The following is a 22,080-nucleotide window of genomic DNA, read 5'->3' as shown; positions in this document are numbered from 1 at the left end:
TGTGTATGTGTGTTTATATGTCCATTATACATGTGTGATATTTTACCTCCAGACGGTATGGCCAAAATGAAGATCTCTGTTTAATTGGCTTAAAGTAAGCACTTACATAAATTATTTCTAAATGTAATAGAAATTAACCCAAATGTCTTTCAAGTTAATATGATATAAAATATTCTTTGATAAACAAAAGCTTATTTAGGTTTGTTGGTTTGATTGAAATGGGCACATCCTCAGAGTTATCAGCATTGGATATAATGCAGACAGGCAGCCTGGGTTTACTAGTCAAATGAACTCATGTTATCTGTTACAAATTTGTCAGCAGGAATAGCTTAGATTGATAGCTAGTTTTGTCTAATGTCTCATGAAGTTTTCGCGGGTAATGTAAACATAGTTGTTGGGAACAAATGATTTAGATGTAAGTGAGATAAGTATTTATAGATAAACTTTTAGCAAAATTATAGTTTATGGCATGTGTATTTAAAATGACTTCCAAAATCTCTTTGGTAACTTGAAACTTTGAAGTGTTGTAGGCTAATTTAAATGATAAAAGTTGATGATTTAGATCATTTCCAAATAATATAAAATACTGAAATATTAATTGCTAAACATGTCTAAGTTTACCTACTTTTGTCTTTTTACAGAAAAATAAATGTTTGGGTCTATTAGTAAACATGTCTTGTATTTTATTAAAAGATTGTACTATAAAGTTGCATGTTTCTAGAAATTACAAAAACTATTTATACACTTGACAAGCCACAGAATGCTGATGTAAAAGTTTTTGATTGCTACTTCTTAGTTTTCACTAAAAATTAAGGTTTATGAGTTAAAAATTTTAATTAATATATGTAATTGAAGCTACTAAAAATTAATAAGGAAAACATTTTTGTATTCAAGAAAAGAAAGATATATGTTTTCAGTAAAGAAGGTATAAAAAGGGAAATATTTGTGTTTGGTTGGTTAAGAAAAATAAATTTCTCCTAAAGTACTAGGAGGGGGAAAAAAAAGAAGGCATAGGACAAATTCTGAATGTAAAAAAAGAAAGTTATAAAAAGTTTGTGAAGGAATAACTCTCAGAAAAGAGTTCTGTACATGGTCAAGCTGGCTAAGATTAAAACGAATTTAATTAAGTAAATAAGTTTTAATATCAAAAGTAAGCTGGTACAAGGTTAGAATTAGATTTTTACCCCCTCTTAAACGGATAATTTTCTTGAACATTTAGTCTGTTATTGATAAAGAGATTATGAAAGGTCTCTCTTTGAGTAGTCTACCAGAAGGGTAAGGATTTTATGTTTTATCAAAATAAATTTCCAGTATTGTTTTTATCAAGTCTTTAATCACAGGTGCTAAGGATTTTCTTATGGCTATTTAATCTTCTGGAATTGCCTAGAAATCTCTAATTGTGACCATGGTTAAATGAATAACTAAGCATTGTTTATTGGGATCTATGATATTGTGTGGGTTAATGAATTGATATAATAAGTGTTTTAAAAATTATATAACATTGCTGGGCCGGCCCCGTGGCTTAGCGGTTAAGTGCGCACGCTCCGCTGCTGGCAGCCTGGGTTCGGATCCTGGGTGCACACCGACGCACTGCTTCTCCGGCCATGCTGAGGCTGCGTCCAATATACAGCATCTAGAAGGCTGTGCAACTATGACATACAACTACCTACTGGGGCTTTGGGGGAAAAAAATTTTAAAAAATTATATAACATTGCTAAAATTCTGCTCTGTCCTGGTTATCAGTCATAATTCTAGTTATTATCTTAAAATGTTGTATGTCACAGAAATAACCAAGTTTCTTTGTCAATTGCCATTTTAAAATCTTTTGTCATTTACAGACAGTTATTGTTTTACTCTGCTTTTGCAGATACGTTTCACCTTCAGAGAGATTCATTCAGGTTTCTGATAAACTTTCACATAAAACTGAACTGGGTAAGAAATTACAGAACTCTAATGGAAAAACTGATGACTTAATGAAACTGCTAACAGAAGATCAAGAGTTGTTTACATGGGACTGAATGAACTGATGGGGATGACTGTAATTTTTATGAATTTTCATTTGAAATATTGCTGCATTTTTAAATGTTTTGTTTTTTCAGATTTAAGGAAAACTTTCTCTTTTCTCTTAAGCTAACTATAACTTATAGCAATTTGGTAAATTATACTCTTTTAAACAGAATTGAAACATTTATCTTTTCTCCCTACCTGATCCTTCCAGAATTTGGAAGCTCTTAGTGAGTAAATATTCTCATTTTCATGGCAATACAGTTATTTGCATAAGTTCCATAAGAATCTCTTCTCCTTATAACAGGACATAATTGGAAACATTGGTTATATTGCCAAAGCTTTAACTGGAATGTCATATTTGAGAGAAACATATGTGGACTCAGATATGACCAGACAGCTTTTGGGGAACAAAGATTGGACTTTATGAAATAAAGCCACTTGTAAATATTGGCCTGGTACCTTTTTCACAGGGTACCCAGCAACCTTACCAGATGAGTCAAGAATGTCAAGTCTCTGGCAGGTGCAAGGAACCTTGAAACATTTTGGGGAACCTCAGAAGAAGACAGGAATTCACCCAAATCCAAGGTATTACAGACCTTGTCTGACAACAAGTTCTTGGCTTAGCCTGGCTGCGAGAGCCCTATAAAGTTCAATCTGAGATTCCTTATAAAAAGTTCCAGCAAAGCAGATTTAAAAGAGCCTATATGACCAATTGCTATTATTGCTGTACTTATGTAAATAACTGGGCCAAATTTATTGAAACTAGACTTATTTTGCAAACCAGTTATTCTTAATTTGGCTATCTTTGGTAAAAAGGAGGGTGATTTTAGAGAGAAAAATTATGTCTCAGTAAAAACTATAGCACACATGTGTAAATATTAGATTTGAGTTCTCTTAATTGTCTTTGAGGTTTTTGTTTTCTACCTGTAAACTGGCCTGGATCATGAATTCTTCTAGTCTCCTAAAATATCTGGCTACAAATCTCCAAACTAACATTTTCAATTTTTTCCATCCTTTTCATTTGGAATCATTGAGAACAGAAACCACGCTTGCTCCTGAAGCCCTCAAACTGAAGCTGGACAACTTGATATAAACTTAAGAGAGATCACCACAACAGCATGCTTGTTGCTATATAAGCCACTCAAAAGGATACCTGAACACCAGATGACATCATCAGAGACATTTCAAGCAGCAACAGATGTTTCAACCCTGACATATAGAAATCTTCTTCACAGACTGCCCCCTGGGCTCAGAAACCAGTTTATAATTTGGTCCAACCATTAACCTTGTTTTTCTTTTTATTTCCATAGAAATGCTTCCTACTAAATACCTGATTGCTTGCTTATACAATACAGGCCAAATTTTGGGAGCCCACCTGCATCACCACCTTCTAAAATAAATTTAACTGGATTTATCTGTTATCAGGACTAAGAAATGTGTTCAGTGAGATGGAACAATCCACCAACTCAGCTTCTGGACTGTGAAACTTCTTAAAGTTTCAAAGGTGAGACTGTGGGGGATCAGAATTGGCCACCTCAAAATGTGTCCCTTTGGCTTGATTATTATTTTTTTTTTAAAATTTTTTGTTTATTGGAGTAACATTGGTTTATAACATTGTAAAAATTTCAGGTGTACATCATTGTACTTTTTTTTTTTTAATTTTTTGTTTATTGCAGTAACATTGGTTTATAACAGTGTAAAAATTTCAGGTGTACATCATTGTACTTCTATTTCTGCATAGATTACATCACGTTCACCACCAAAATACTAATTACAACCCATCACCACACACATGTACCGAATTATCCCTTTCACCCTCCTCCCTCCCCCCTTCCCCTCTGGTAACCACCAATCCAATCTCTGTCCCTATGTGTTTGTTTATTGTTGTTATTATCTACTGCTTAATGAAGGAAATCATACGGTATTTGACCTTCTGCATGGACTACATCATGTTCACCACCAAAATACTAATTACAACCCATCACCACACACACGTGCCGAATTATCCCTTTCACCCTCCTCCCTCCCCCCTTCCCCTCTGGTAACCACCAATCCACTCTCTGTCCCTATGTGTTTGTTTATTGTTGTTATTATCTACTACTTAATGAAGGAAATCATACGGTATTTGACCTTCTCCCTCTGACTTATTTCACTTTGCATTATACCCTCAGTGTCCATCCATGTTTTCACAAATGGCTGAGGATGTGGAGAAAAGGGAACTCTCATACACTGCTGGCTTGATTATTTTTAAGAACAAAAGACTCTCAAAGAAACTTTGACCTTCCCCATAACTGCCTAAAGGGATTTAAGGTAGAAAGCCTGTTCCAGGAAGCAGCTAATACTGGAAGATATCATTGTCTACAGAGAGCTCAGCAAACACTTGTTTAACAAACATTTACATTCCCATCTCCATGTAAATTGCCTTCCTCCCCTTTGAAACCCCAGACCACTACCCCCAACATCCTCCTTTGTCTTTAGCTGAAAATGGTATTTAAAGTGGTGACCTTGGCCATTCTGGTGAGTTATTCAGTTTTCCTGGGTTTCTCCCATGTATACATGTTATAAAGCTTTGTTTGATTTTTTCCTGTTATTCTGTCTCATGTCAATTTAATTCTTACACCAGCCAGAAGGACCTGGAGAGTAGAAGAATTATCTTTCTCCCCTACACATGGATCCTATTTTCCTATTTCTTTGCTTGCCTGGTAATTTTTGATTGGAAGCCAAGCATTGTGACTCTTACCTTGTTGGGTGCTTGATATTTTTGTATGCCTAAAAGTACTATCGAGCTCTATGCTCAATTTACTTGGAAATACTGATCTTTTTATGTCTTCCATTTAAGGATCTCTAGGTTACACAAGAGCAGTATTTAGCCTAGGGTTAATTTTTTCTGCTATGGAATCAAATTCTGAGAATTCTACCAAAAACTTCATGTGAATTCTGGAGTTTTCTACTCTAGATGATGGAAATAAGCACTATTGCCACCCTGGTGTGAAATTCAGGGAGTTTTACCTCTAATCATCTAGGATGGGTCTTTCCCCATTCTTACGTGTTTTTCTCTCATGCATAAGTGTGTCTTCCTATTCCTCCATCTTATTGAAATCACTCAGTCATTATTTCTTCAAATATATCTTCCACCTTTTTCTCTGCTCTGCCCTTCTAGGACTTTCATTATGCATATGTCAGTACACTTGATGGAGTCCCACAGGTGTCTGAGGTTCTGTTCCATTTTCTTAATTCTTTTCTTTAGTTCCATAAACTGGAAAATCTCAACTGACATCTCTTTAAAATCATTGCTTATTTTCTGACAGCTCAAATCTGCTGTTGAGGTCCTCTAATAAATTGTTTACTTCGATTATTGTACATTTCAACTCAAGAATTTCTATTTCATTCTCTTAATATTTCCGTCTTCACTCATATTCTCTATTTGGTGAGACATCTTTCTCATACTTTCCTTTAGTTCTTTAATGTTTGTGGATATTTTATTTTTAGTCCTGAGAGTATTTAATATAATATATTTAAGCCTTTGTCTAATAAGCCAATGTCTGGGTTTCCTCAGGTACAGTTTATATTGGTTGCTTTCTTTTCCTGTATAGGAGTCATAGTTTCTTGTTTCTTTGCATGGCTCAGAACTTTTGTTGAAAACTACATCTTTTCAATAATATAATATGGCAACTCTGGAAATCAGATTTTTCCCCCTTTCCCAGTGTTCGCTCTGGTTGCTGCTGCTTTTTGTAGTTTGTTTAGTGATGTTGTGTGAACAAATTTTGTAAAATCTGTATCCTTTTCCACGTGTGGCCGCTGAACTCGGTACTTGGCTAGCTTAGTGGTCAGCTAATGAATTAGTGATCTGCAACCAATAAATGTCTCAGATTTTCCTGAGAGGCTCTGAATGTGTGTTGGACATGCCTCCAACACTCAGCCAGATAGTCTGATCTCTGACTTTGCCTTCACTTAATGCTTGTACAGAGCCTCCAGGTCATGCAGAGGAGAGAGCTTAGGGCATTCCCTAGATTTTCATGAGTAGGCACCCACACCTACACATGAACATGACCTTCTAGACTCCAAAGAATAGTTTGGAGTTTTCTAAAGCCACTATAGATATTTTGTTCCTCATCTTCTCATTTTAGCTTTCTTCGTTTGCCTATTGTTTCCCTAATTGTTATCCATCAACTCAGCCATCCAGTGACCTCAAAACACTTGCCAGTAAATATTTGCAGCAATTGCCCCCAGGGGAGAGGCCTTTTCTGTTGATCAAATACAGACTGCTTTCCAAATAGGATCTCAGGCAAACCACCAGGCAGGTCAAATAGTGACAGTTGTTTGTGAATGAAGCTTTGAAATAACTCAAGCTTTGTTCTCCCTCTTTTGCTAAGAATGTAAGTCATCATTTTTCAAGGCTGCAGCAAAGCTAGGGAGTAGGAAATGGGACTAGGATATGTTAAAACACCTTAACACTCACTATTCTTACTAGAATTTTTCCATTTTTCTTGAACAAAATATTTCTTGAATTGCTGCAAGCTTTAGTTCATTTTCAGAGTTCTGAAAAAGTTTATTCTGACAATCTATGCCAGTTTTTGTTTTCTTTTGCTATTATGGAGCAACTTATTTTTGGAGGTCTTTATTCTGTCATTTTTGCAGGAATCACCTCCATGACAATTCTTAGTGCTAGAATGCTCTTCTAATTTCAGACATTTATTGAGGTAAATTTGCTGGCTTTTACTTTTATCCAATATTACTTAAAATGATGAAAAGCCTTCAAATCATTTTGATCACACAATGCTTTCTGAAGTTAAAATTACTCAAATATTACTCAAAATTACTGAGTATGTTATTTTATTTTAAGAAAAATAATTTCATGATAATTCTCTGTCTACTATGTAACTATGACTAAAAAATGCCATCCTCCTAAGTAGCATGTCATTCTATTCCTTCTTTTCTTTTTTTCCCCTCAAGTGTCACAGTGGGCACTAATGAAGAATGTGGCTCAGGACCAGGCCAGGGAACAAACAGTTCCCAAGTATCAGGATTATACTCTCTCTTCTCACCACAGTCTCCTTTATAGGCAAATAATCTGGAGATTCTCCATACCTGGAGAACAAGGAGAAGATGAATAAGGGTATAGACATTGTCAGTTGCAGTGTGCACCAGTCACAAATGGAAAAAGCCAGTCCTCCCAGGAGTATCTGTCCAATACTGCAGAAAGTTATTATTATCCCTGTTATCATAGCTATTGATTGGAGCTCTGTCCACTCTGACATTGGAAGAAAACATAGATAATATTAATAATTTCAGACAAATGGCAATTTCAAGATCAATTAAAGGCACCAAGACAATAAAAGCTCAAAATACTAACTTACTAATAGTGAAAGAGTTTGTAATAACAGTCATGATACAGAAGCCCAAGAAGCATAATGAGCAGTAAAGGAGGAAGGTGGGAGCAAAGGATGCACAGGTGTTAGCAATGGCGAACTAGAACAAACACCATCTGAACACCATCTTCCTAAGATGGTGAACCTAAGAAATAGTGAACCACATGGATTATTTAGGAACAAAGATAATATGTGGAAAACGTGACAGAAATTTACATCTTTTGAAATTTAGAATAAATGTTTAACAAGTGAAACACTGCACTTGAGACCTGGAAGAATAATTATATTAATCAAATGCAGAAATCACAGATGTCACCCTCCATATTTGTCAAAATGAGACTGTAGGAGAGAGAAGTCAAGACGGCGGCATAAGCAGACTCTGAACTCACATCCTCCCACGGACACAGCCAATTTACAACTACTCGTGGAAAAATTACTCCTGAGAGAGAACTGAAAACTGGATAAGAGGAACTCCTGCAACAAAGGACAATCCTAATAGAGGTGGAAGAGGCAGAAACTCCCTTCTGGAGAGAAAAAATGCCACCTTCACAAGCCGCAGTGCCTCATGGCCACCTGGGAGCAGCACAAAGGTACACAGCCCTCCCTGGAGGAGCGGGGGCCCTGAGCTGGGAGCACTCCTTTTGTGGACCCAGCACAATCGAGACAAGTGGCATAATATCTGACTTTGCCTGCTACTAAAACATTGGGGACTACCCCCAGAAAAGTTGGTTCACAAAGTAATTAAAACTGGCTCTTAAAAGGCCCACACACAAACTCTCCCGTTTAAGAAAGCAACCTAAAATCACTAGAAAGTAAGGTGCACAGTGCTTTGGTGAAAAGAGACTCACCTGATAGGATCTGAGTGCATCTCAGTGAGAGGTGAGACCTCTCCAGGGACTGGGACGTTGGCGGTGGCCATTGTTGTGGCCTGGTGAGGGAGTGCTGATACAGACACCATTGGAGTTCTCCCTGGGGCCTGCTAGCCCAGGGTCTGCCCCACCCACTAGAGCACTGATTTAATCCAGCTCAGCCAGGGCAGACAGCCCACCCTAGAGATTGATCCCACCCAACAACAAGCCCTCAGGCAACTACTGGGCCTGTATAGATTGGTGACGGGATTCTCTGCAGCCTGGCAACTGAGCCGACTTGAGCAGGGCAGGGTGTGCACAAGGAGTGGGTGGAGAGTGTGGGGCTGTGGTGGAGTGTGTGGGGCTCCCGCCATGGAGAGACTGGGTCCACTTCAGGAGGTCGGGGTGCACACATGGGGTAGGATTGTGTTGATTGTGTGTGTGAACCTGTAGGTGGCAGGGCTTGTCAGCTGCAGAAGAGCTGTGCTTCTCAAAGAACCAAAAAGGGGGTTTTCCCCACCTTCCAAAGCCTGAAATAACTGGATGCTCCCATGCCTGAGGCCAGCCCCACCCAGCTGTAATCCTCAGAGAGCTGACAAGAGGCCTAAAGGCTGGAGGCTTATAGCATTTGTAAGCCCCTGAACCTAACAACCTGCCAGGCGGGGGGCCTCTTCACTTAAAAGAAATACTGAAACACAAATGTGGTGTTAGAAATTTCAGCCAACTGTGCTGCGGCTACCCACACCTGATAAAGAGATTGAAGGGCACACAACAACTACAAGCAGATGAGCATTACAACAGCTGGGCAGGATCATAACTCAACCTCCCTGGGCACCTACAGGGAGAGCTAACATGCCACAACAGAAGGACACACGTAGCCCACATAGGGGTCACCCCTGGAACATTGAGCGCTGAGGGAAGCACACTGCAGGCCTCCTAAGTCATCACTTATATAAGGTCACCTATCCAAGAGCAGGAGACGTAGCTGACCTACCTAATACGTAGACACAAGCACAGGGAAAGAAGCAAAATGAGTAGGCAAAGGAATACATTCCAAGTAAGGGACCAGGACAAAACCACAGAAAAGGAACTAAGTGAAACAGAAAGGAGCAACCTACCCGACAGAGAGTACAAACAAAGAGTGTTAAGGATGCTCACTGATCTGGGGAGAAGAATAGATGAATTCAATAAGAATGTCAACAAAGAAATGGAAGATATAAAAAAGAACCAATCAGAAATGAAGAATATAATACTGGAAATGAAAAACTCACTAGAGGGACTCAAAAGCAGAGTAGAGGACACAGAAGAACAGATCTGTGAGCTGGATGAAAGACTAGAAGAAATTACCCAAGCTGGACAGGTAAAAGACAAAAGAATTAAAAAGAGTGAGGACAGTCTAAGGGACCTCTGGGACAACATCAAGCTCACTAACATCCATGTCATAGGTGTCCCAGAAGGAGAAGAGCGAGACAAAGGGGCAGAGAATCTATTTCAAGAAATAATAGATGAAAACTTCCCTAACCTAAGGAAGGAAACAGACATCCAGGTACAGGAAGCACAGAGAGCCCCAAACAAGATAAACCCAAAGAGGCCCACACCAAGACACATCATAATCAAAATGTCCAGAATTAAAGATAAAGACAGAATCCTAAAAGCCGCAAGAGAAAGTCAAGTTACATACAAAGGAAACCACATAAGGCTATCAGCTGACTTCTCAGCAGGAACCTTACACACTAGAAGAGAGTGGCACGGTATATTTAAAGTGCTAAAAGGAAAAACTTACAGCCAAGAATACTCTACCCAGCAAGGTTATCATTTGAAATGGAAGGAGAGATCAAAGTCTCCCAGACAAGCAAAAATTAAAGGACTTTCTCACCAAGAAACCAGTGCTACAAGAAATGTTAAAGGGACTGATTTAAGAGGAAAAGAGAAGACCACAAATAGGAAAAATTTTCTATTTCCATGATAAGAGGGTAATGGATACAAATGCACAAAAAAGATGTTAGACATGATATCAAAAACATAAAAGGAGGGAGGAGGGGAGTTAAAGAGTAGAGCTTTCAGACAGAGGTCAAACTAAAGAGACCATCAATTCTGTATAGAAGGAGAAAGAAACAGAGAAGGACTACTAAAACACGGAGAAAAAAAAAAGTTAAAAAATGGCAGTAAGTACATACTTATCAATAGCTACTTTACCTGTCAATGGACTAAATGCTCCAATGAAAAGGCATAGAGTGGCTGATTGGATTAAAAAAACTAGACCCATATATATGCTGCATACAAGAGACACACTTCAGACCTATAGACACTCACAAACGGAAAGTGAAGGGATGGAAAAAGATACTCCACGCAAATGGCAATGGAAAGAAAGCTGGGGTAGCAGTACTCATATCAGACAAAACAGACTTTAAAACAAAAACTGTTAAAAGAGACAAACAAGGGCATTACATAATGATCAAGGGAACAATCCAAAAGGGGATATAACAATTGTAAATATCTATGCACCCAATGTAGGTGCACCTAAATATATAAAGCAATTATTAACAGACATTAAAACAGAAATCGACAGTAAAACAATAATAGTAGGGGACTTTAACACTCCACTCACACCAACGGATAGATCATCCAAACAGAATTTCAATAAAAAACATTGGCCTTAAGTGACACACTAGAACAGATGGACCTAGTACATATACAGAGCATTCCATCCAAAAACCGAAGAATACACATTCTTTTCAAATGCACATGGAACATTCTCCAGGATTGATCACATATTAGGCCACAAAATGAGTCTCCATACCTTTAAGAGGATTGAAATAATACCAAGCATCTTTTCTGACCACAATGGTATGAAACTAGAAATCAAGTATAGGAAAAAAATCAGAAAAGCCACAAATATGTGGAGATTAAACAAAATGCTACTGAACAATGACTGGGTCAAGGAAGAAATCAAAGAAGAAATCAAAAAATACCTGGAGACAAATGAAAATGAAAATACGACATGCCAGAATTTATGGGATACAGCAAAAGGGGTTCTAAGAGGGAAGTTTATAGCAATACAGTACAGGCCTATCTCAAAAAAACAAAAAAAATCTCAAATAAACAATCTAACAATGCACCTAAAGGAACTGGAAAAAGATGAACAAACAAAGCCCAAAATCAGTAGAAGAAGAGAAATAATAAAAATCAGAGCAGAAATAAATGAAATAGAGACCAAAAAAAAAAAAAAAAAAAAAAGAAAAAATTAATAAAACCAAGAGCTGGTCCTTTGAAAAGATCAACAAAATTTGACAAACCTTTAGCTAGACTCACCAAGAAAAAAAGAGAGAAGGCACAAATAAGTAAAATCAGAAATGAAAGAGGAGAGGTTACAACAGACACCTCAGAAATACAAAAGATTATGAGAGAATACTATGAAAAGCTATATGCCAACCAATTCGACAATCTGGAAGAAATGGATAAATTCTTAGAATCATACAACCTTCCAAAACTGGATCAAGAAGAAGTAGAGAATTTGAATAGACGAATCACCAGTAAGGAGATCGAAACAGTAATCACAAACCTCCCCAAAAATAAAAGTCCAGGACCAGAAGGCTTCCCTGGAGAATTCTACCAAGCACTCAAAGAAGACTTAATACCTGTCCTTCTCAAACTCTTCCAAAAAATTGAGGAGAGGGGGAAGCTCCTTAACTCATTCTACGAAGCTGACATTACCCTGATACCAAAACCAGACAAGGACAAGACAAAAAAAGAAAATTACAGGCCAATATCACTGGTGAACATCGATGCAAAAATCCTCAACAAAGTACTAGCAAATCGCATACAACAATACGTTAAAAAGATTATACACCATGATCAAGTGGGATTTGTTCCAGGTATGCAGGGATGGTTTAACATGCACCAATCAATCAACGTAATTCACCACATTAATAAAATGAAGAATAAAAATCACATGATCATCTCAATAGATGCAGAGAAAGCATTTGACAAGATACAGCATCCATTTATGATAAAAACTCTGAATAAAATGGGTATAGAAGGAAAGTACCTCAACATAATAAAGACCATATATGAGAAACCCACAGCTAATATCATCCTCAATGGTGAAAAACTGAAAGCTATCCCTCTAAGAACAGGAACCAGACAAGGATGCCCACTGTCACCACTCCTATTTAACATAGTACTGGAAGTCCTAGCCAGAGCAATCAGGCAAGAGAAAGAAATAAAAGCGATCCAAATTGGAAAGCAAGAAGTGAAACTCTCACTATTTGCAGATGACATGATTTTATATATAGAAAACCCTAAAAATCCACCAGAAAACTTTTAGAAGTAATAAACGAATATGGTAAAGTTGCAGGATACAAAATCAACATACAAAAATCAGTTCCATTTCTGTACACTAACAACGAAGTAGCAGAAAGAGAAATTAAGAATACCATCCCATTTACAATTGCAACAAAAAGAATAAAATACCTAGGAATAAACTTAACCAAAGAGGTGAAAGATCTGTACACTGAAATCTATAAAACATTTCTGAAAGAAATTGAAGAAGACACAAAGAAATTTAAAGATATTCTGTGCCCTGGGATTGGAAAAATTAACATAATTAAGATGTCCATACTTCCTAAAGCCATCTATAGATTCAATGCAATCCCTATCAAAGTTCCAACAACATTTTTCACAGAAATAGAACAAAGAATCCTAAAATTTATATGGAACAACAAAAGACCCTGAATAGCTAAAGGAATCCTGAGAAAAAAGAACAAAGCTGGAGGTATCACACTCCCTGATTTCAAAATATACTACAAAGCTATAGTAACCAAAACAGTATGGTACTGGCACAATAACAGACACACAGATCAATGGAATAGAATCGAAAGCCCGGAAATAAACCCACACATCTATGGACAGGTAATCTTTGACAAAGAAGCCAAGAACATACAATGGAGAAAAGGAAGTCTCTTCAACAAATGGTGTTGGGAAAACTGGATAGCCACATGCAAAAAAATGAAAGTAGACCCTTACCTTACACCATACACAAAAATTAACTCCAAATGGATTAAAGACTTGAATGTAAGACCTGAAACTATGAAACTTCTAGAAGAAAAGATAGGCAGTACGCTCTTTGACATTGGTCTTAGCAACATCTTTTCAAGGACCATGTCTGACCAGGCAAGAGAAACAATAGAAAAAATAAACAAATGAGACTACATCAAACTAAAAAGCTTCTGCACCGCAAAGGAAACCATCAAGAAAATGAAAAGACAACCTAACACTTGGGAGAAGATAATTGCAAACCATACTTCTGATAAGGGCTTAATCTCCAAAATATATAAAGAACTCATGCATCTCAACAACAACAAAACTACCAACCCCATTAAAAAATGGGCAAAAGACCTGAACAAACATTTATCCAAAGAAAATATACAGATGGCCAACAGACACATGAAAAGATGTTCAAAATCATTAACTATCAAGGAAATGCAAATCAAAACTACAATAAGATATCATCTCACGCCCGTCAGAATGGGGATAATTAACAAGACAGGAAACAACATATATTGGAGAGGATGTGGAGAGAAGGGAACTCTCATACACTGCTGGTGTGAGTGCAAACTGGTGCAGCCACTATGGAAAACAATATGGAGATTCCTCAAAAAATCAAGGATAGAACTGCCATAGGATCCAGCTTTTCCACTGCTGGGTATTTATCCAAACAACATGAAAACAGCAATGCGTAAAGATACATGCACCCCTGTGTTCATTGCAGCTTTATTCACAATAGCCAAGACTTGGAAGCAACCTAAGTGCCCATCAAGGGACGAATGGATAAAGAAGATGTGGTATATATACACAATGGAATGCTACTCAGCCATAAGAAACGATGAAATCCAGCCATTTGTGACAACATGGATGGACATTGAGGGTATAATGTAAAGTGAAATAAGTCGGAGGGAGAAGGTCAAATACCATATGATTTCCTTCATTAAGTAGTAGATAATAACAACAATAAACAAACCCGTAGAGACAGAGATTGGATTGGTGGTTACCAGAGGGGAAGGGGGGAGGGAGGATGGCGAAAGGGATAATTCGGCACATGTGTGTGGTGATGCGTTGTAATTAGTATTTGCATGTTGAACATGATGTATTCTATGCAGAAATAGAAGTATAATGATGTACAGCTGAAATTTATACAATGTTATAAACCAATGTTACTGCAATAAACAAAAATTAAAAAAAAATAAAAGATATTCTGGAAAGAAAGTAGTGAGCTTTTCTCTTTTAATTGATATTTTTGGCTTTATGTAGAAGCGGCTTCCGTCTCTCCTTAAAATAAAATCCACCTAAACTACAGCAGGAATCACAAGGAAGGCGCTAGTGATGAGAATTGTTATGCACAGAGTGTTTTACGACAGAAATTTGTGTAATCTCCTTCAGAGTATGATAAAATTAGGACTAAGTAGTTGTTCACCTCTGTGGGACAATATAATTATAGCTCTGCTGGAAGCCATGGACATTAACACGTTGCAAAGTTCATTATATCTCTTTGACATTGTGATTGGAGATTGAGTAAAAGAAATATGATAATGTTCTTTATTGAAAAGAAAAGAGAACACTGCTGCTTTTGCCCAGAAGGAATTAAAAGTTTGTTGTTCTTTACGTTGAGAACTATGACTAGCCTAGTCATAGATCACTCTATTTTTACTGTTATCCACAGAATAAAAATATAAATGTTACATCAAAGATATAAATATTAATGTTCCCATATCAAGAAGTGTCCCTGGTTCTATCTAGTTTCTCCCAAAATGCTATTTAGCCCATTTTATCATCACATACTGTATTTCATTATCAGATAAAGTTTTGTTAGCATTGTTATTGTTTCAATCAAATAAAAGACCATGAGAAAGAGAGTGGAAGGAGCTTGATAGCAAAAATAAAATGCAAATAAATGAATATTTTACTTGTTTTTTGCCTAAGTTATTGATACATATTTATTTATCTTTTTTTGATTCAATAAATGTTAATTGAACATAAAAAAAAATGAGACTGTAGTAAAGCTCTCTCACCAACCTATCACCAGGAAGCCTCAGGCCATGTGACACCATATAAAAGAAGATAAAATATGGAAAGTTGTCACAAATGTTTATTATAAAATATATGAGTTTAGGATAGGAGATATGTACGCTGTGTTTAGAGCACTGAGGAGTGAAATCAAGAGATCTCTACGTGGGTCTGCATTATCAAGGTAAAGGCTAAAAGTATTTGAGAGGAAGAGTGGGATTACAATACATCAAATTTGCAGAGAGATTGCATAAGAGCCACTCTCAGCTGCGTCTGGGTTTAAAGGCCTTGAGAAACATATTTCAGCTCAAACAGACGATAACCCAGAAACCATTCCATTCACTGCAGGAATTGATCGGAAGTTCACAGAGGAAGGGATGACGTGAGGCACAGAATAAGGAACATAGAAGAGAAAATAAACAGAAGGGAATTCACTATGTCAGGGAGTGGCAGGAAGGGGCCCATTCTGGAGTCAACTTGAACAAAACTACATGCGCTGATACTAAATTCCTAGTGGTATTAACATATGGACAAATCTTGATTTTGGACTGAAACATTTGTTGCTTTAGTAGTAGTATATTTAAATCATTGTAAGTTTTGTAAAAGGTGTTACTTTTGGGGTATTTTTACAATATATATTTTATTGCTATATATGTATCTGAGAACTCATGATAGAATTGTGTTATCTTTTTTAAAAGAGCTATACTTGAGGACATATGGAAAACTGAGAAATGAAAACACAGTGAGTATAGTAACAGTCTGCATATCCTAAATAAATCCTCATGGTACTGGTGCCAGAGGTTCAGAGGGAGAGATGAATAGTTGGAGCACAGGACATTTTTAGGAGATGCACTTCTAATGGTGGATACACGACATTATCCATTTGCCCCTAAAACTGTACAACACAAAGAGTGTGCCCAAATGTAAACAATGGATTTATTCAATAATGTATCAATATTGTTCCATCAATTGTAACAAATGTAACACACTAATGAAAGACATTAATAACATGGGAAACTGTGTATGAGAGGGTATATGAGAACTTTCTGTACTTTCTACTCAATATTTCCATAAACCTTAAATTTCTCTAAAAATTTAAGCCTTCAGTAAAAAAATTGTCACGATAAAGGGACATATATCAAGACGTGAATATAGTGTAGGTGTGGTGTTAAGGATGTTGTGGGAATCAGGGAAACTATTGCTGGGAAAGAAAATAGGTCAAGTGTTGAGGGCTCACCATTGAGAGCTACAGAGTAGTTTGAAGCCACAGACTACATATACACACAGAAATGTAAGTAGATTTCAAAAACTTCATAATGAATGATAAAAAGCAAGAAAGAGATTGGATAAATACCATAATGCCATTTACGTAAATTAAAATACAGGCAGTCCCAAACTTGCGACGGTTCAGTTTACAATTTTCTGACATTAGGATGGTGTAAAAATGATATGCATTCTGTAAAAACTGTACCTTTCATTACAAAATTTGATCTTTCCCTGGGCTAGCAATATGTGGTACAATACTCTCTTGTAATGCTGGACAGTGACAGCAAGCCACAGCTCCCAGTCACCCTGCTATCACAAGAGTAAACAACCAATACACTTACAACCATTCTATACCCATGCAAACATTCTGTTTTCCATTTTCGGTACAATATTCAATAAACTACATGAGATAGTCAACATTTTATTATAAAATAGGCTTTGTGTTAGATGATTTTGCCCAACTGGAGGCTAATGTAAGTGTTCTGAGCACGTTTAAGGTAGGCTAGACTAAGCTATGATGTTCAGTAGGTTAGGTGTATTAAATGCATTTTTGACTTAAATGATATTTTCAACTTAAGATGGGTTCATCAGGAAGTAACCTCATCATAAATTGAGGAAGATCTGTACCTATCTACATACCCAATGATATTATACAGTTTATAATAACATATACAAATAAAGAGATAAATAGTAAACACATTAGAAAGATCTCTGGTGAAGGATGGGAATGGAGACAAATGGAAATACATGGAAACAGATGTCCATATAAGAAAAAAGTCTTGCCCAAACCAATGAGGATACTACATCATGAATGAGGAAAATGATTAACTGAACTTTTTTGATTTGTTAAAAATACAATTGAGGAGCCAGCTCTGTGGCCTAGTGGAAAATTTGGCAGGGTCTGCTTCAGCGGCCTGGGGTTCAGTTCCTGGATGGAGGCCTACACCACTCATCATTGGCCATGCTGTGGCAGCAACCCACATATGAAACAGAGGAAGGTGGGCACAGATGTTAGATCAGGCCAAATCTTCCTCAAGCAAAAAAAAACAAGATTGGCAACAGAAGTTCAGGGAGAATCTTCCTCAGCAAAAAAAATTATATATACTTGTATATATAGTTGATGCACAGTCTTGCTAGAGTCTTACCATCCCTTTCCTTCTTTCAGGGCATGCAGGAAGACAAAATTCCCCAAAACTACTGAAGTTACCAGGGGGGCCTAAAGCTAGGTCAATTGGATGTGGCAAAGAGTGGAATGCCAATTCCAGGGGTGATCATAATATGTCCTTTGTGGGCTTACATACTCTCTCACAGATGTTAGAGTCCTACAATGGATAGAGCTGGTTCCGTGAGCCACTGCCTGAAAGATGAATACCCAGGGTGTTCAGTCTGCCATATCTGACTGAAACATCAGTGAGCACTATCCTTTTATGATGGTAACTGATTGAGATTTGGGGTAGCTAACTACCATGACTAATATGACACTGCTATGATGAAAATGCTGTTTGATGAAGATAAGTAGAAAAGTTTAATGACCATTTTTGATTGGAGAAGGAGGAAGGAGAGGAAGAAAGGAGAACATCTAGGATGAAAAAGTGTGTCAGTCTTGATACGATTTAATGATGAGACCTTAGGTTAGGGCAAAAGTGGATGCTAGTGAAAAAGAAATGAAGGCACAGATGGATACAGAGTGCATAATGAACAACTTTGGGTGGATTTGCAATCTGACAAAGAAAGAAGTCAAGCCTGGAAAACCAGGCAAGAGAAGGACAGCTCCAGTGGTGGTGATGTAAAATGGTGATCACATGGTGAGTTATTGCCTTAGGCAGGGTTGAATCTACTTGATATCACTGGTATCTAGCTGCATTTCTTTCCTGAGTTATCTCTACAACCCTCATAACTATGAAAATATTTATATGGTGATAAAGACTAATATCCAGCCTTGACCTGTGACCTTAATACCTGAATCTCCACATGTATGTCTACTATGCAACTCCATCTCAGGAAGTCCAGCGAGATGTCTTGATTTTCTCCCCAAATTTGCTTCCACCTTAGTACTCTCCCATCTTGTATAGTGGCATCAGAATTTACTCATTTGTTCAGGCCAAAAGCCTATATCCCCTTGAAGATATCTATTTCTCCACTAGAAATCCCCCAATAGTAGAAAGTAATCTAAACCACCAGCAGGTCTTATTGTTCTATCTCTAAAATATTTCCCAAATCCAGTTACATGTTACCAGCTCCATGGATAACTCTTCAATTTACATCCCTATCATCTCTCTTCTGGACTGTTTCGATAGCCTTCTAGCTGGTCCCTGCTACCCCTCAGTGAAGAATTGTGACCTTTAAAAGTCCACGTTAAAAAATTTCCCTTAAAAAATAGAGGCTGGGTAATGTAATGAGAATAACTCGGGCGGAGGCATCACTAGGTAGAAACTCAGGGAAGAGCTCTTTGAGGAGTTGATATCGGAGCTTGAAAAATTAGAGGGTATAGGCTGAGCCATGTGCAGGGAACAGAGTATTTGGAGTAGAAGGAAGAGCAAGTGTAAGGGCTGTGTGGTGGAACCAGCATGATGTTTAGAAGACTAGAGGGAATGGGAGACAGTGGTAGGAGAAGAGGTGAGAAGGGATGCAGGGGGAGATATTGTCCTGGAAGGACTTGGATTTTGTTATAAGTATATCAGAATACCATTGGAGTGTCACTTGGGTCCTGTGGTAGGAAGACAGGAAAAAGTCCAAGCTTGAGAATGCACAGATAAGCTCAGTGTGTGGATGAAATATGTCACATTAACAAGAGGCACATACGAGCAGGTGGTGCCTTTTAAAGAAGTGAGCTACACAGTCTCAAAAGGTATCTAACAGAAATTAGGTGATTGTTAGGCAGAAATGCAGAGCTGTCTTCATTTTGCAGAGTGTTGAACTTGATACTTCTAAGGCTCCTTTATATCTTTTAAAGTATCCTTTACTAGTTAAGATCTGATAGGATCATTTGACAAATCTGAACAATGGGTATTGAAATGAATCCTCTTACAACTGGTCTTCTGGCTGCCACTACTAGTTCCTACCCAACTGTCTTCACAACCCAGCTGTCACATCCCCATCATTCTTATACTCTTATTAAACATTACCTTGAAGTTTGTTACACACAAAGAAGTGCACAAATATGTACAAGTTTGTTAATTCTCACAAAATAAATATACCTATTTAGGCAGTTAGTAGGTGAAAAAAGAATATTGCTATCACACAAGAAGCCCATCTTGTGCCTCTTCCTAATCACTGCTCCCACCAAAGTTATCCACCATCATGCCTTCAATACCATAGATTAGTTTGCCTGCTTTTGACCTTTATAAAGATTGGAATCATATGGTATGCAATCCTTAGTCATATAATGATTTTTCCATGTTGTTTCATGTGGCTATTGTTTGTTCTTTCTTATTGCTGAATACAAATTTATAAGAGTCTTCCATAATTTACTTTTTCATTCTACTGTTGATAGCTATTAACCTGTACCTATGCTCCAAGAAGACTTATTTATCCACTTTTCTTTATTAGATTGCTTCATTCATTAATTCACTATACATTCATTCATTCATTATGTTATTTGAGTTAATGGTATAGAAGCCTGAGTCTGAACACTCAGGGAAATGAATGCTCTGATCCAAAGATCCGTGTAGGTAATATTTAATTGTGAAAAATTCAAAGGTCATGATTTTTAGTTGCACTGGGAGTGTCCAGTGACATATAAATTACCCTCAGTGCCCTCATGCGAGACATGCTTGGGTGACAGCAATGGTTGACTGCCTCCTTCAGAAGGAACTCTGTCAGGACACAGGACCTCCCAAAGTGACGTGACACTCACCTGTCTGAAAGATGGCCAAATACCAGACCTCCCAGCAGCTGGGCAGCCATAAATAGGAATTGAGCCACTGATCTTAGTGATTGAGATCCACATACCAGGTCTCATTGGAAGAGAAGGAAAGCAGCACAGCACTTTTAGGAGAGCTTAAACGCTTTCGTGGAAACTGAGTCCAAACTCCTACATATGATGTACAGGATCCTCTACTGTGTGGGTCCTGCCTTCCTCTCCAACCACTCTCCACTAGCTTCCCACACACTAATAATACTGAACTATTTCAATACTTCAAATACAGCTGGCTCACTCTCTCTTCCCTCAGATCCTTTATATAGTCTCTATCCACATGTCTATATATATTTCTTCACTTTCCTCTTCGACCACAAGTTCCCTTTATTGTATTTACTTACACACATTCTTCAGATACTGTCTCAAACATCGTTTCTCCAAGAAACCTTCTGTCATCCGACAGGTAACATAAGAGCTCTGCCTTTTAGTTCACTTAGAAGTCTATATTCAACTTGTACAGTAACCTTCATCTCTGGCCACACATCCAATTACTTGAAAATCTTAAAAAATACTGATGCCTGAGTCCTTTGCCAAGAGGTTCTAATTTACTTAATCTGGGCATCAGTTTTCAGTGAGGATTAAGAACCACTGACCTAGCATAACATTACTTTTTAAATTATAGGTCTCACCCACTAGATTAAATGATGTAATCACAGGTTCATATATACTTTGTTCAGTTCATTAATCTCAATACTAATACTCTTGACTGTCATAGTATAGATAAGCAATTACTATCTGCTGAAGAAATAAAAAAGGGCTGATTGCAGTATCCATCTGGGGACTAAATGTATAAAGCAAGTCAGTTTTTTGTGTTAGTTCTAAACCCTTTGCTCATATAGCAGAAGATATATATGGGACCTCTTACCTCAGTCACAATGGTGGAGGAGAAGGAGCTTTGGTCATACACCCAGCCATCTACACAAGGCTCCGTATCCAGCTCAGTTGTTTCGGAGAAGGTCCCATTCATGTGAAGGAACTGCCACTGGGGATGGAGGAAGCGACGACATTTCTCTGGCCTAAAGTTTGAGTCCAGTGGGATGGAGATTCTCGGGCGGGCATTTTGGCTGAGGATTTCAGTGCCATTAGCTGAGACAGTGTCAATGTCAAGGATGTGGACCCAGAAGCGGTGACCAGGGACGGCTGCAGTGAAGTTCTCCAATGGAATATGAGGGTATACTATAAGGATGCAGACACAAAAGAAAGCAGTCTGAAGGACATGGAATCTCCCCAGGCTTCCAACTTGATCCAGGAGGTCCTGAAAGGCCATCAAGGCTGAACAAGTGATCCCAAAGAGGAGGCACAATGACTTCACAGAGATAAGGTCAAAGAGAGAAAGTATTTCCTTTTACTATGTCAACTAGGTTCATGTTGATCCTGACATCACTTTCTCCTCAGGGGCCCCACCTCCCACTACAGAAGAGCAGTGGGAGGAGATGACTCCAAGTCTTTTGAGTTTAGGCAGCTAGATAGTACCAATAAAGTCACAGATATAATTATTTGGCAAAGAGACTTTTAGTTGTTGACAACTAAACCTGCTTAAAAGCCTACTCAGCTGAAATCCTTGCTCCACATCGTCAAAATCTCACACAAAACAGAAAAATTAAAGGAG

General features: G+C 37.7%; 1 protein-coding gene across 1 annotated transcript; it reads right to left on the bottom strand.

The window, feature by feature from the left end:
* Positions 1 to 7,285: 7,285 nt before the first annotated feature.
* On the bottom strand, positions 7,286 to 21,738 carry LOC101399762 (steroid transmembrane transporter SLC22A24). Its single transcript, XM_014793149.2, is given in 3 exon segments — positions 7,286 to 7,507; positions 20,385 to 20,508; positions 21,330 to 21,738. Coding segments are annotated over 3 exon segments (693 nt in total). The 3' UTR covers positions 7,286 to 7,347.
* Between the last annotated feature and the right edge of the window lie 342 nt (positions 21,739 to 22,080).

This window comes from Ceratotherium simum, chromosome 34 (assembly GCF_057802395.1).
Source record: "Ceratotherium simum simum isolate JZ-2026a chromosome 34, ASM5780239v1, whole genome shotgun sequence".
Lineage (NCBI taxonomy): Eukaryota > Metazoa > Chordata > Mammalia > Perissodactyla > Rhinocerotidae > Ceratotherium > Ceratotherium simum.
This window is presented reverse-complemented; position numbering and strand designations above follow the sequence as displayed.